The sequence below is a fragment of the Triturus cristatus genome, chromosome 2_1, assembly GCF_964204655.1.
Source record: "Triturus cristatus chromosome 2_1, aTriCri1.1, whole genome shotgun sequence".
NCBI lineage: Eukaryota > Metazoa > Chordata > Amphibia > Caudata > Salamandridae > Triturus > Triturus cristatus.
Genome location: NC_140581.1, coordinates 1,072,299,302 through 1,072,315,963, shown reverse-complemented (window position 1 = coordinate 1,072,315,963; position 16,662 = coordinate 1,072,299,302). Strand labels below are relative to the sequence as shown.

The following is a 16,662-nucleotide window of genomic DNA, read 5'->3' as shown; positions in this document are numbered from 1 at the left end:
CCGTGAATATCTAAGGTTTTTTAAATGCTAACTTCTAACTATAACGTCCCTAAAACCTATGTTTTTTTGCACTGTATTTCTGAGGTTTTTTAAATGCTAATCTCTAGCTATAACATAGCAGTCGCATTTACAGAAGGGTGCAGAAAGGGGTTTGGGCCTCCGACCAGAGCTCAGGAATTCCACTGCGTAAGACTTACAGGAGGTACCAGGAGGGCTACTTGCCCGCCAAAGTCCCTCAGGAGTAAAGTGGACTTCAGCCCCCAACCAGTACTTTGCAAGGAGGCACGTTTGCAGAGTGGTGGAGAAAGGTGAGCGTGGCCTCCAAAGACCTCTTAGCAATCCCACTGTGTGGGATTTACTGGAGGTAACAGGAGGGGTAGTTAGCCCCCCAAGGTCAACCTAGGGGACCAACTACCCCTCCTAGGTCCCACTCAACAGGATTGCTAAGTTCTCATACCAGGCCACGCCCCCTTTCCCCACCACTCTGCAAACACACTTCCTGGCGCGCTCTTGGATGGGGATTAAAGTCCCCTTCATTGCTGGGGGTCCTTAGGGGCCAACTACCCTACCTGATACCTGCAGTATGCCCCAGATAGTGGGATAGCTGAGAGGTGGACACGGGCCATGCCTCCTTTCTCCTCCACTCTGCAAACGCACCTACTGGCGCGTTCTGGGTTGGGGGATTAACTCTCCTTGAATCCTGAGGGTACCTGGCGGCCAAATAGCCCACCAGGTACCGCCAGTAAGCCCCACACAGCTGGATTGCTGAGAGTGATCTGAGGCCACACACCCTTTTTACACCCCTCTGCAAACGCACCTCCTGGTGCACCGCTGCTTGGGGGATGAAATCCACTTTAGTCCTGAGGTCGTCAGGACACATGTGGACCTCAGTGCCCCACCAGCAGTGCGCCAAGAGGCGTGTTTGCAGAGTGGTGTAAAAAGGAGTGTGGCCTCGGACTACCTCTCAGCAATCCCACTGTGTGAGGCTTACTGGAGATACCTGGTGGACTAGTTGGCCCCTAAGGACCCTTAAGGACCTACGGGACTTAATCCCCCAACCCACAACGTGCCAGGAGGCATGTTTGCAGTGTGCTGCAGAGAGGGGGCGGGGCCTCCGGCGAAATGCCGTTTTTTTCTTGTTTTTATCTTAGAAGGGGGGCTTTGTGGCCCCATTCCCATAATATTTTGTGGACCCTGGGGATCCCATCCCCCAGGGCCTTTGACATATTTTATGTTTTTTTTTTTTAAACGGGAAGGGAGCTGCACAGCCCCCCCTCAAAGAGGTTGATTTCGGCCCCGGGGATCCCACCCCGGGGCATGGCCATACCTTTAATTTTGTATATTTATTTTTAAATTAAAGGAGGGGGGCTGCGCAGCCCCCCTCCTGAGTGCAGCCCCCCTCCTGATGCCTTTTTTGGCCCTGGGAACCCCATCCCCTGGGGCATTGCCTCGTTTTTAAAAATACTTTTTTTCCAGGAGGGTGGGGGGGGGGGGGGGGAAGCGTGGCCCCCCTTCCCTGGGCCACTTCTAGCCCCGGGGACCCCATCCTTGGGTCCTGGCCAGCCTGTTGTTTTGTGGGAGGGGGGGCAGCAACATTTTGGACGACTACTCAGCGTTTCGAACCCTGGACAGACGGGGTTGGCTATCATATTCATATGACCCTACTAGATTTCATGTTCTGCTGAGTGATAATAGAAGAGGTATCAAACCATTAGAAGTGGAGAGTGTACCTTTGTCTAACAGAACAGGTAGTGAAAGAACTTCAAATGGTAAACTGTATAGGCACTGGCTGCACTGTGTGCTTCTTTATTCCCTCAGCATGACATTTGACAGAATGCAATAAAATACAATTTTGGAAGATACTCTCCTTAGGCTCCCTTCTTTGCCTGACTTTGTCCTTCTGAGTGTACCCTACTCCATCACCTGGCTGATGCCTTACTGTCTACTTCAGTATGCTAACCATACCCGTCCTTTCAAACCATAAACTCTCCTTCTGAGCAACATTCCTGCAGTATCTAACCTCTTCTAGCTGCCTATTCATCCCATTCTTACAAATCAAAAGTTCTCCCTTGTGTAACCAGTCCTTGCATTCTCACAACACCAAACTTTGTCTATCCTATTTACTAATCCCATTTCCCACATGCATGAGTTCACTCTAATAATCACAACTAACTGCTATCAACTTAATGCACCACTAGAAACTGGAGGAAATGCGTCAAACAGTTACATCAGATCACAAGACCAACCCAATGAGCAACAATAAACTACAAGTCATTCCTACTGGCTTGAGTACTTGAGTACTAACAAAGAGTTACAGAGTAGCATGCGACCCACCATAATGCACTTCATCCGAGGTTGTAAGAATTATATAAATGCAATCACACTACAATACAATTGTCTGTGGCTATAGAATAAAAATGGGGTGATGTAAATATAGAGAAACAAGCAGTAAAGACTAAGAGATGCACTTGTTGCCAGACCAAATCCAGGACATTGAGGCAACCTGGCAGTGCGCAAACTGGTTCTCCAGAGAAGGCTTTGAGAAATGATGAGGTCAATGATAGTCTTGACACTACCATGAACTAGCACTCGCTGCTGAGATTGACGTGGTTTGTAGGATAGAGATGGAATACTTGCGAGGCCAATTCAATCTTTCATTCTTTCAGGAATCATTAAAGTGGAAAATAGTAGCATCTTTTATTGGTGTAAAGGCGCCACCGGTCTGGTGGGAAGCTCTAAAAAGGAACAAGTGATTACTGTAATGCATCCGTCAGTGTTACCTTTAGCCTCGTGTAGTAGATCACGAGCAATGAAATTAAGACGATTACATGGAAGGTAAACAGGTAGGTCTGAGCCTTGAGATTGTCATTTAATGGGCTCAGAGACAACACGCCTGATCACATGTGGCTTCCTGAACATCCAGGCATCGATAAGCCTCACGAGCATAACCAGTCCTCAAAAAGGGAGCTGGGGGGGCATTCATCTGGGTAACAATTCTGGGTTATGGTACCTATTTTTTCCGTAGTGCATTGACTGCCAATTTGGTTGACTTACTGCACTTTATGTTTGGCATACTCCAGTCTTCCATAGTGGGTTTACCCAAAGGGAATTCTCCCTTAGAAAAAAAGCTAATTTCACGTCTTTGATTTAAACCTGGGCACTGTACCTGAGAAGGCATATCACAAAACTCACAAAACCTTTGAAACAGTTGCCAGATACCCCAAACTGCATCAGCAAATCAAGAATATATCTTGCCTAAACACATGGAAAGGATGCTCTTTACTCCCAAAAAATTGACTGCTAGTGTGAAAGAGGTGGATACAAAAGAAATCAAATTCTTCTAAACTAGCACCACAGCACAAAATATTATTACAAACATTACAATGGTTACAGTGATCAGAAATAACTGCACTAGCCAAACCAACCAGCTTTAATTTAGCGTGTTGAGCAGAAAGAACCTAACCAGAACAAGACCACTATCACCAATATCGCACCTTAGTGCTTGATCTACTGTTGCTTGCTTAGTATGCTAGCTCCAGCTATGGTCTATAGTTTTAATATTAAATTTGCACCTTTTTTTTTTGTAACGAGATCATTTAATAAAGAAATCCACATCACACTGATTGCTAACTTAAGACTCAAAAGTTCATTAAGGGTTGAGTTACTACGCCTCAAGGAACTACCAATATTGCAGGGAATGGTATTTCGCGAGTGCAGTTTTACCATGCCATTAATGACTTTTAAATTGTAGAATGGGGTATTACTGCAGGAATTGTTGGTTGCGCACATATTCAAGGTTTTTTTTTCACATTCTTGACTCGCTCCCCAGGTATATTCTGCCTGCTTTCACTGGTTAAAGATTGATGGCAGAAAAACCAGAAGGTTAGATTTAACCGCACAGCTTGAAAATATAATTGTTCCTCTAAATACATTGTGGGTTATGTATTAGATCAGGAAACCTGTGTGTGAACAATCGGTCTTTAAAGTATTGTAGTTTCCCCCCCAAATTTTTTAAGTTTGGCCTACAGCCCCAATGAGCTGTCTCGCCAGCCTGTTGTAATGTCGAAAATGAATACATCATCAGAATCGGGCTCCGAGTCATCATTGCTATGCTAGGGTGTCATTCACACTTGGTTCAGCTCCCAGGAAAGCATACACCGCGCGGGAGTCTAGGTAAACCCCCCTCCAGCCACAAGCTAGTGGGCAGTCCGCCACATTATCCCTCAGCCCACAGCACAGCCGGTCGGTGTGTGGTTGGACGGACAGTCTGAGTGATCAACATGTGTCTGGTTACAGGCTGCCTCTGGAAGGGACAGTCACTCACCAACAGGCAAAGGTCTTTGTTTTCCCCAATCTGTGGACTTCTGCTCTACCCAGCACTGCTAGCTGCTGTGGCTCGAGGCAGTCCAGGCTTCTGCTGTGCCCCACCCTCCTTGTCACTGCTTCAATATATTTACAGCAATCATGGCTTCTGTTATGCTCTGCCCACACCTGGCAGTTCCACATGCATGCTTGAAGCACTCCTTTGTTATCGCTGCACAGCTGGTACCTTATTAGGCAGAGCGCTAAGCAGACACCCTGCATGGTTACCTTTATCCACAGGGAATACTGTGCCAATGCAGAGCCAATTTTAGATCTTTATAATACAGTGTCTCACTACCACTATCCTCCCCATTCCACCCCCACTATCATTACCAATATTGCCCACTACCAGCACCATTACCACCACCGCCAACAGAGGAGGCATCACTATCTCAATACAGCGTACCGGATGAGGTCTCCATAACTGTATGCAGTACTCCTGATGAGGATTACTTCTGATTTCCACACTCCATGGCTATAAACCTAACTCCCTTTTCTTCTGTTTACCTCTCCTCTATGCCCCAACACTCCTTTGTTTCTTCCCACAACCATGCCCTTTTGTTACTCCACAGTGGGGTCAGTCAATATGGGAATTAATAATGCTCACGGATAAGGGAAAATGCTTTGCAGATACCTCTGCAACACACAGAAGGGAAAGGGAAAGGGAAAAGGAAAGGGAGAGAGAGAGAGAGAGAGAGAGAGAGAGAGAGAGAGAGAGAGAGAGAGAGAGAGAGAGAGAGAGAGAGAGAGAGAGAGAGAGAGAGAGAGAGAGAGAGAGATAGAGAGAGAGATAGAGAGAGAGATAGAGAGAGAGAGATAGAGAGAGAGAGAGAGAGAGAGAGAGAGAGAGAGTAAATATAGCTCTCAGTGCAGTCACTTGTGCTGTAACTCTTCTACTTGTGTGAGGGAGGACAAGATTGAACAGATAGAGCACATTCTGGAGCAGTTCTACTTGAATACAAGAACTGATGCTAGTGCTGTAGATGTTGTTTGGTGGGAAGCATGCACTGCTGTGCCTATTCTGTACTTAGTGTGTCTGTAAATTTGAGTGAAATCTTTAAAAAGTCTTTTCACAACTCAGTGATTAGCTTTGTCAGTACTTGTTCAAATAATGCATGGGCTTGTTGACAGTTTGAAAATACATCACTTTTTAAATCACGACATTCCTCATCACCAGCTCTGCCTTTCGACAATTTTTCAATGTTTTCTATTGATGTGCAAAAACATCATCACCTGTTTGTTGACACTTGCAAACGCTTTTGTACTCCATTCGGCCATGCATGTACTTCCGATAACAACAGATGAACATTGAGGTTATTACATTTGTACATTTCCATTGACCCCTGTACTCTAATGGAATTATAGGACTTTCATTATAGTTAATCGTATCATGATTCCCTAGCCAAAAGAAGATAAAAGCAACAAAAAATCTTACCTGGTCGCAGTAGTGGATCCTGAAGATGGAAATCCGGTTCCGCGAATGGCGTATTCATGAACGGATCCATGTCAAAAATCTGTGGTAAGAAAAAGTTTCAAATATTACAGCTACAAATAGGAAAATAAATCTGAGAGCATTGCATTCATTGTCATGCACAAGCTATCAAGCTATCATTGACTACACACTGTAAAAATAAATATTATAAAGCAATGGCAGCTATCAATAAAGCATTTTGGTATCCTTTTTAAGACACTGAAAAGTAAACTAAGTCACAAGCAAGGTTCATACTGATGTTTAATTATCATTATATGTTATCTTTCTATAGCAAAGAAAGGTAAACAGAAATCCTAGAGCGAAATGGGCCGGAGTGGGCATTCTGCATCTACCCACACTTCAGAATGCAAGACTGATGGGCCAAGAGCACAGGGATGTGTTGGCACCCTCAGGTGAGACCCAACAGGCTGGGATCACTTCATCAAGTGAGGAGAATTCCCCCTTGTAACACATCAGCCCTTCCAGAAGTCAGAGCAGTTGGGTAATGAATGGCGATGCACCACTCAGGTCCAGCTTTAAGTTCGACTTTCTTCCCCTTCAAATTGTGGTGCCCACAGGTAACTCTGTGGTTTAGGGAAGGCATGCCCTCACTCGTTCATACAGCTACCAAGAGGAAAACAATGTGTTGCTGGATTCTTGATTGAACTACCAACAGACCAAATAAGAAATCAATGCAGCACAATTCCAGCTGTCGGGGTTACAGGCTTAACCTCTTCGCTGCGGCGCAAATTCCGCCGCAGCGCTTCCGCGGTGCTAACATTCCAATCGCGGGCGTGGTCATGACGTCTCCCGGCCGTCGTCCGCACACGCCCATCGTGACGCATGACAGCCGGGAGACGTCATGAGCACGGAAGAGGTTAAAGCAGAGGTACATAGTTGCTCACTCTATCAAAGAGGGATTCGAAGGATAACATAGTTATGAAAATCCCTCCTAACCTGTTTGCCAGGGCTAACACTTACATCTTTAGTGGTGTGGAACTGGAGGTTGGTACTTCTCTGGTTGAAACCCTTCAACTCCATGTTAGTGCACACAAACAATGGTGAGGAATTCATTCTCTTAACGATTTGTGAACATTGGGGCTTGTCAGACTTGTTCAGTCTTGTTAATTAATGATTTGTGTGGCTGTCTGAATGGAGTAGCCTGGTCTTCAACTTGGCCATTCCAAAATCTTGATTCTTTTCTTTTTCTGCCATTCATTCGAACAGTGTTTCAGATCCCTGTCCTTTTGAATGAGCTCCTTTCAGTTGTGCTTTAATTCCTGCTTAAAGTCTCACATTTTTCTTTAGAATGCCCTATCTAGAGAAGAACACATGGTAGATTCAGTAACTCTGAGGCATTCCAGTTCTGAGACAGCAAGGCAGGATAAAGTCACCACCCCTTTAGCACCATGCTTGACTGCTTGTATGAGGTTTATTTTGGTGATCGGTGATGTATGGTTTTCACCAAACATGCAGCTGAACTAAATTTTAGTGTCATATGTCCAGAGAACATTGTTCCTGAATTCTTGTGGTTAATTCAGATGCTGTTTTGCAAGCCTAGTAATGCAGCAATGTTCTTTCAGAAAATGAGTTTTCTCTTGACTACTCTTACACAGAAGTCATGCTTGTCCAGTGTTTTCCCAATAGAAGAACAAGGAATTGTAATATTTACCATAATGGAAGAGGCCTGGAGATCCCTAGATGTAGCTTTAAGAATTTTGCGATCTCTAGGCCACTACTGGCTAGATATTTTCCGCATTTCTAAAAAATATTTCTCAGTGTGGAGTGACACACTTCATATTGTTTGGAAATTACATTATAGTTCCACGCTGACAGATGAAAAGTAACAATTGATTCTCTGATACTGTCACAGATATCTCTTGAACTAGGCATGATGTGCTACCACAAGCCTGAATGTTCCAAACTAAACTGACAAAGTTTCTAATACTATATACAGCTGATAGAATTTTAAGATAATCCAGCAATCCTTTACCCTTGTCGAGAAGCACCTAATTCTTAATGGATATGGAAGTAGTAAAACCATATAATCTTCAGAGGGTGCACCTTCTTTTCAATATCACTGCAATTTCTGTGCATGCAAAGTAAAAGAGAGAAGATAATGGTCCAGGTTTCACCTCAAGGGAAGAGGTGTGGCTCCGTGGCCAGGGCGACTGACGCTGGAATCTGGGGCCCACAGTTCGATCCCCGGCGGCAGGTCAGCCCAGCACCGTGTGACTCTGGGCAATAGCTTGCTTAATATTCACGACGGCCCCCTGCGCTGGGATGCCTCTGGGTAACTGTTCGCGCTTTACAAATACTGGATTTACATTTATTTATATTTACATTTACCTCATACATGCAACTTGCACCTGCTCCCACCCCAACCTCAGTACAGCTTAATATGTCATACCTGTAGTGGGATGCAAATTCTGCCAGCAGGAAGACACTGGAAATCATCATATGATGGCTTCATACTACAGGATGTCCCATCGGAAAGTCATCCTGGTGCCAGAAACCATTATATGACATTTCCCCATGCCTGTAATGCACTGCATTTTGCCATTATTGAGACTATAAGCCCTGGAGAGAAGGCTGAATCAAGATTGTCTTGGCGGAGAAGGGGGGATGGGTCTAAGAGTGGGTAGGAGTTGGCAGCTAGTGTGTTCCTTGTGAACCAAAGAAGGGTTTTTGCCATGTGGTGGGGGTGAAAGAGGCCAGAAGCAGAAGCACGTTTCGGTATACAGTCTGTTGCCACAAAGGAAAAGGACTATCCTGTGCTAGTGGAAAGGTTTGTGTCGGACCAACAAACTGAGATGAAGGAGCTAAAGACTCAGGTGACCTCCATGCGCTAGACGGTCGCACAACTGGATGAAAGGGCGGAAAATGCGAAAAACGGATCCTTCCTAAAAAACTTTAGATTCCTGGGGTCCCCGGAGACAGCCGAGGGCACTGATGAAGCACACTCCTTGGAGAGCCGTATTCGCAATGCTCTGAAACCGAAAGGCCTTCCTGAGGTGTTTATCGTGGAGCAATTCCATAGGGGCCTGACCACAAAGCAGGTGCTGGGCAAGCCCCCCGAGGGCCCTGATTGCCAAGGTCCTCAATTATAGGGTTTGGGAATACATTCAGCGGTCAACCTGGGAGCCTGGCCACTTGTCATTTGAGAACAATGCTTTCTCCATCTATCCAGATTACCAGAGGAGAGTGTAATCACAATGCAAGTCCTACATGGAAGTGAAAGCGAAACTTCAAGCACTGAATCTTCAATATATGTTGTTGTTCCCGGACCACCTCAAAGTGCTCGCCCAAGGTAGAAGCAAATTCTTTGACACTCCCGATGAGGCATGGGCTTGGCTGGAGGTGTTGCATAAAACTGGGCCTGGGCAGGAGAGGCCTTGCTGGCTGGAGGAGTGGAGTTTGCTGTGGCAAACTGTGAGTGGCAGGTGCCGGAGAAGAACTAGGCCCCAGCGCGGTGCCCGGTTGGGGTCTCCCAGGGTCACTATTCTCCCTGATTGCACAATAGGGAGAACATTCTGAGGAGATGGAGCCTTCACCAATGAGTGACACTGAGACGCTATGAGTCTTGCCCCCTTGATGAAATGGGAGGGCAATGGCATCAGGGTGGGGGGGTATAACACCCAGACTCTGCTGTCTGATGTTGGACAGGTATTGGTGGAAACGATAGGGCTGGGGGGGGGGGGGGCGATTGGGATGCACTTTGGCCCCTGGATATCAGGGCACAGAGCGGCACAGTGCACACCCTCACCCCCAAATACCCTGCTAAATAGCAGATGGTGGTTGCAATGTTCTCGCTTTGGATTTGCTCCATTGGAGTGGTCGGGGCAAGTGTCTGGGACCACAAGCTATACAAGTTGTGCTAACATTTACTTATCAGAGGGTGGGAGGGAAGTGGTACACAGGGACCCGTCTTTGGAAACCTAGATCTTACACCCAAGTGGATGGGGTGGGGGGTAAGTGTGCCCAGAGGGAGGGGCTGGGAAGGGAGAATTTGTTGGGAGATCAGTTTGTTGGGAACAGCAATCAAGGCTCATTGGCAGTGCTCAGGAAATAACACTCCGGGTGAGAGACAACAGGGAGCGGGCTACTACCCTATGCGGAGGACCATTCACCAACTCTAGTTGTGTAAGATGAACAGAACAGCAGTAACATGGAATGTTCGGGCCTACACAATTGTACGAAGAGGTACCACATGAACTCCTATTTACAGAGGTACAAGGTGCAGGTGGCACTCCACCAGGAGACACACCTGCTGCGGGCTGAAGCCAAGTGCCTGGGAAGGCGATGGAAAGGACACCTCTACGCAGCCATGTATTTATATTATGCCCGCGAGGTAGTGACCTTGATTGCGGCAGGGGTTCCCTTTTATTCAAAGGGAGATGCACTCAGACCCTCAGGGAAGGTAGATAATTGTTGTGGCATACTGGATGAAATAGACACCTGTATAGTAAATACCATTGCACCTAACACTAATAATAGAGAGTTTTACTTGGGAATCCTGAAGATAGTGGCCCCGTAGCTCCATATGCGCTTGGTATGGGCAGGGAACTTTAATTGTGTGCTTGATTGGCGCCTGGACAGGACGCCCCCCAGGCAGGGCCATAAAACCCCAAATGGAGGCCTCCCTGCAAGGGGTAATGGAGAGCCTAAACCTAATTGAGATCTGGCGTCACAATCACCCGTCTGATAGTTGGTTTTCCTATTATTCCCCTGTACATAGGGTTCACAGTAGGATGGATATGGTACTGGGGAGGGCTGAGGAGGATATAGACACGTTCCGACACTTGGCACATCTTAACTGTTATTTATCTGATCGATCACCCCCCCCCCCCTCTTGGTCACACTACTTTTCGGTTGAGTGAGACCAAAAACTCCAGTTTGGAGACTCCGCACAGAAGTGCTGGAGGACATAGAGTTCAGAGATCAGAAAAACTGACTAACAGAAAGAGTTTACTAACCTCTTCTTCTGGGATAACGTGCATACCACTGAGAGTAGACTAACTAAATGGGAGCTTTACAAGGTGGCGTTGCGTGAGGAGTTCACAGACTTAGAGAAACAGTTGGCCGAATTATACAGTCACGTTAACCCAGACCTGGAGGCCTGCAGACAACTGGTGCAGTTAAAACGGCAGGCTTGAGACAACTTGACCCGCCTTGATAACTACTACCGCATATAGTACTGGCTGTTTAGGGAAGGAGATAAGACAGGCAGGATGCTAGTGTGGTTGTTAAAGAGAAAACAACCTCAATCTTAAATTCTTTTGCTGTGGCCAGAGGATGGGACGTGCATATTATCCCGTGATTGAGTTAACATGGCCTGCGTGGAGTTCCAGCACGAGGGCTTTATGCAAAGGCCACTGGTAGCTACGTGGGAGATAAAGGAGTACCTCCAGGCAGGATCAGTGCCGAGGCTCAGTGGGGAACAACAATCACTTCTGGAGGCCCGGATGATGGGAGAGAAGATGCGAGAAGTACTGACGGACATGAAAAGGGAGAAGCTATGGGAAAGGATGGCCTTCGGGCGGAGCTGCATCAAATCTTGCTGGAGGGGGTGATGGAAATGCTGCTGGAGGAGTATGTGGTAGCTGAAGAGACAGGAGAACTGTCCTAAAGTATGAGAGATGTGATGATAATACGATTGCCCAAAGATGGGTAGGGCCCGATGGATCTAGTGTCATAAAAGTCCTCTTCATGCTTAACGCCAATCTTAAAATACTCTGCAAGGTTCTGGACAGGAGATTGATGCAAGTGGTCTGATCTCTCATTCATCAAACCAAATTGGATTTATCCCAGATAAAAATGTTATGTACAATCTTCAGCACCTGGGGGGCGTGGCTTGCAGCTGAAGGACATGGCGGCTCCTTGAGAGGGCTCCCTGCTGCCTGGAGTTAATCCCCTAAAATTCTGTCATTTTCACCCGCGAGTTGACCAGACCAGGGCTGCCGCAATGGCCCTGCGGGCAAGGTACACTGTGGAATGACCATGGTGGCTTGAGACTGTGAGGGCTGGCAACCATCCCTCACGCCTGACTGAATAGCAGAGGAGGAGATCCTTGGAGTGGCTGGACCTGAGGTCAGGACGAGTGCCGCAGGAGATCTGCATTGCGGACGGAAGATAAGGAACTCTGGGAGAAGGGATCCCCAAAATGATGAAGGGTAGCCTGCAAAGACCCACACAGCAAGCCAGTTTGGATAAATACTCAGTGAAGAGGTCGGCGTCTGGGTCGAGGGCCCGGGAAACCCGAGGCGTCCATATACCTCGGAGACAAACAACCGGAGGGGGAACCCTCCCTATGGACAATAATGGCAGCCATTCAGGAGCTCAGGGGCTTAATAGTCCCCATAGAACCTAAGCTGGACACGGTGACAGTCAAGGTAAACCTACTCTGGGCTGACTTCCATAAAATATCAGAAAGAGTGACAGCTGCAGTAACACAAACGAATGGGCTGCCATCCACAACCAAACACCTGGAAGAGCAAGTACAGAACTTAACAAAACAAAGTGGGATCCTGTCGGCCAGACTGGAGGACCAGGAGGGAAGGGCGAGGCGCAACAACATAAGAGTGGTGGGGGCCCCGGAGGGCTCGAAGGGCCCCAGTGTGGACCAGTTTCTGGAAGATCTTAAACTAAAATGATTGTCAAACTTTTTTCCGTGGAGAGGGCCCACAGGGCACTGGCGTAGCCATAGAGGCCTCCAATGGGTGATCATTGCCCGAATATTGAATTTTAGGGATCGGTACGCAATCCTGCAAACTGCCCAAGCACATGGAGACTTGCATATAGACAACACAGTGATCTGCTTTTTTCCAGACTTCAGTGTACAGGTTCAGCGCCAGCGCAGAGGAAAGCTCTACGAGCAAAGGAACTGAAATATATGATGCTCTACCCCCTCCAAGCTGAAAGTGATCACAGATGGAAAGACATTGCATTTCACCACACGCAAAGAAGCTTGGGACTGTCTGGAGGGGTGGAGAGTGATGGGTAAAGGGGCTGCGGGCGACAGACGAAAAGACCGGCGTGGAGTACCGGTGTGAAGGGGGCTGCCTCCGCTGGACTACCCCGGAGATCCAGGTCCCCTTGAGAGAACCACGTGAGTATCTATCCTGGGAGATTAAGGGGGCAGTGTTGGTTGCTGTGTCAGGGTTGGGAGGGAGGATGGGAGAGGATTCAAATGTCTGTGAGACAACATGACATGCCTGGGGTGGGCGGGGGGGGGGGTGAGGGCTGTGCTGGGAGGGGGTAGGCGCAAGCCAGGTTCAGCTCTCAAGTGTAAGGGGATTCTTTTTCCGATATATATGAAAGTTCTTATCTGACAAGATCCAACAGGGAGGCTGTACCACGACCTGATATTGTATGTTGAGTTTGGGGCGACAGGCACCCTGCATGTATGGGAAGTGGGAAGTTCGAATCCCACTAAGTAGGGGAGTGGTGGGAGTTTAGGGTATGGATAGCTACGTTAGTTATAACAAAGGCTTCACGGTGCTCCTCCTGTTGCGAGTACCTCAAAAAAGTGATGGAAGCTGCTAGGCACATGGAACTTCCTGGGGTCAGTGCAGGTGGACTTAGAAACCCAATCGGAGTTAGAGACATACTACTCAGAAGACTGAAATGGCTACCTCATGTGAAACTACACAGAGTGTAAAAATATGGTCCTGGAATGTCAATGGACTGGGGAGTAATATAAAAAGCGCACGTTGATTGATCCTGCAGCATCTAAAACAATACGGTCCAGACATAGTACTCATGCAAGAAACACATTTGAAAGGATAAGCAATATAAGGTGCTAGACCGAATGAGCTACATTCTGAAAGCTCACAAGGGATACACCTCGGACTCGCGGTGGGGTTGGAATCCTGACCAAAAAGCTGTTGCACTTTCACTCCCCAAAAGTGCAGAGAGATGACCATGGATGATATGTGACCCTTAGTAGGACCTGGAATGAGGTGGATCTTAATTTTGGTTCTGTTTATGCCCCGCCTCGACTCCTGACCACGGCTCTTCCCGATCTGGGGGACCTATTGCTGGGACTTCCCACGGGAATCCTCCTACTGGGGGGTGGGAGGGGGGGGGGGGGAGGGATTGCCGTCCATGACCACCAAATGGATAAAATGGGTGCCCGCTCTGGGGGACCAGGAGGAGGGAATCCGCTCTCGCAGTTTGCATCGGCACTGGGCCTAGCGGAACACTGGAGAAAATTAAATCCAAGCACTCGCAGTACACATACTTCTAAGCACCGCATGGCAGTTTGGCAGTTTCTCTAGAATTGACTATTTATTCCCTCTCCGTTCCCAGATGCCACGATTCACGGCAGCGTGCAATTGGCCTGAGGAGTATCAGATCACTCCCCGGTATAGGTCCAATTGCAGGGCTCGGTGATATATTATCTGTGCCCTCCCAGGCTGGCTTCCTGGTACCTCAGAGACAAAAACACAAGGGACAGAATCCGCAAGGAAGAAGAGAGGTACTTTAAAAAAAAATCAGCGGTCGGTCAATTCAGCACTGTATTTATGGGCGGCCTTCAAAACTGTGTTGACAGGAACTACTCATGCAATAATAGGGGGGAGGAAAAAAGACGCCAGACGACAATGCGTCAAATTGTAGAAGAAGATACTACAGATCGAGAGTAAAGCACATGACACGAGTCGGGAACTGGACAAACACCAACTTCTGCTCTGCCAGCAGGAGTTGAGAGCATTGACGCATGACCTAGCCCATAGGCTTGCTCTGGCAATGCAACAACGTATCTATGGCATCGGAGATAAGGCAGCCAAACTCCTAGCATGGTTGCAATCATGAGATAGGGAGAGGTCCTGGGTACCTCAGGTGAATAGCTGAAGCATTTGCCTCTTACATGAGGAGTTGTGTGTATCCCAGACCTTAATGACCGATGCGGACTTTGTTGATTTTCTAAGAGATGTGACCCTTCGGCCATTAACTGGGGAGGAACATGTAGCCTTAGAAGCCGACTTATACAAGGAAGACCTGCAAGGAGCGCTATGAGAATTGCAGTCGGGCAAGGCACAGGGGATCAATGGTTTGCCGACAGAGCTATAGAAAGGCCTGGCGGGGTGGTGACCAAACCAATGATGGCAATGTTCAAAGAAGCGTTCTCCACGGGTTGTCTTCCACTTGACCAGAGGATGGCAATGATAGTGACCGTACTAAAAGCGGGAAAGCCCCCAACGGAGGCCGGCTCGTATAGGCCAATCTCCCTGCTAAATGTGGAAGTCAAGGTGCTAGCCAAAATATTGGCCCCTAGACTGAAGGTGGTTTTCCCCTCGATAATACACCAGACCAGTCGGAGTTTATTCCTTGAAGGAGCAGACGGCTCAATCTGAGGTGCCTATATGGGGTCCTCCACTTAACTAAATCCTGTAGGGATATACCACGGTATCAATAGCCTTAGACCCGAGAATGGCATTTGACTCAGTGGAGTGGAACTATATGTTTGCAGCTCTGAATAAATTAGGGTTCGGACCCAAAATTTAGAGCCTGGGTCAAACTCCTTTATATGGCCCCTATGGCCAGGGTCAGGGTGAATGGATCAATCTTGCGCAGCTTTGAGCTCCATGGAGGCACCCAAAAGGGCTGCCCACTGTTGCCTATGCTATTTGCCCTGGCCCTCGAACCCCTAGCAGTGTGGGTTGCCGCGATCCGTTAATCTGGGGTATACCCGCAACAGGAAGATGGGAAGAAAGAATTTCCCTGTATGCTGATGATATGCTGCTCTAAATTGCTCGACACTAGAATTCCATAAACAGAGTAATCCAAATCTTTGAAATATTTGGGGAACACTCGGACTATACAATCAATTGGGCCAAATCAGTTATGTACTCCCTGTTGGGAGAAACCCCTTGCTTGCCACATGACTGCTTAGCCCCGGGGAGTCCAAACGGGTTAAAATACCTGGCAATATATGTCACACGAGATCCACATGAATTCCTTAGGTAAAATCTCGACCCGCAACTCGAACGGCATAAAGCAGAGGTAAAGCACTGGGAATATTTGCCGCTGACGTTAGTCGGCAGAGCGGCTCTCCATAAGATGATGACCCTTCCGAGACTGTTCTATGCAATGCAGAATACTCCCTACAAGAGCCCACCAACAGTTTTCACAAGAATTGACCAGACAGTCCATAAACTGCTGTGGAAAGGAGGGGGGGGCCAAGAACTGTGCTGGTCAAGCTACAAAAAGAGGTACAGTACGGAGGATTGGTGATCCCTGACCTTCAAAAATATTACTGGCAGCTCCTGATAAATAATGTCTGGGTGTTCGCGAGCCACCAGGACCCAGCAGATAGGGTAGAAAAAGGGTACATGGCCGAGGGAGGGTGGGGGGAGACTACTATACGGTAGGATGAACAGAGGCGATTGGCCATAACATACCCAAGTAGTAATGTGGCATAAGGCTCCTGGGTTTCTGGGCTGACAGTGTAGGCTGATGGCCCAAACTACGCTGTGGTGCAGTACACTTCTACCAGAGGTAGCAAGGCTATATGGATTCCAGAAATGGAGACTTATTGGTATAGAGCACCTGGGGGACATCTGCAGAAACCTGGAGAAACCAGTTTTACATACAGTTTCATGATCTACAGTCAGACTTAGCTGAATTAGAGAGATTCCGGCACGCCCAGTTGGGGCATGCATTGCACTGTTATTTACCAACGGGGGAACAACTTCCCGACTCTTTGCCACTAGAGGATAGTCTAATCACAGAGCCACTATCAAATAAGGGAGTATAATTAATCTACAAGAAACAAATTAACAATTCCCCTGACGGACTTGGCCCCCTTAAACAGGTGTGGGAGGAAG

General features: G+C 47.6%; 1 protein-coding gene across 3 annotated transcripts in view; it reads right to left on the bottom strand.

Annotated features, from left to right (window-relative positions):
* NFKB1 (nuclear factor kappa B subunit 1) overlaps positions 1-16,662 on the bottom strand; it is a 272,410-nt gene that overhangs the window by 189,091 nt on the left and 66,657 nt on the right. For all 3 annotated transcript variants that reach the window (XM_085636087.1, XM_085636099.1, XM_085636094.1), the window contains exon 3: positions 5,798-5,876. In XM_085636087.1, the coding sequence (XP_085492213.1) occupies positions 5,798-5,876 (79 nt within the window). The remainder of the gene's footprint in view (positions 1-5,797; positions 5,877-16,662) is intronic.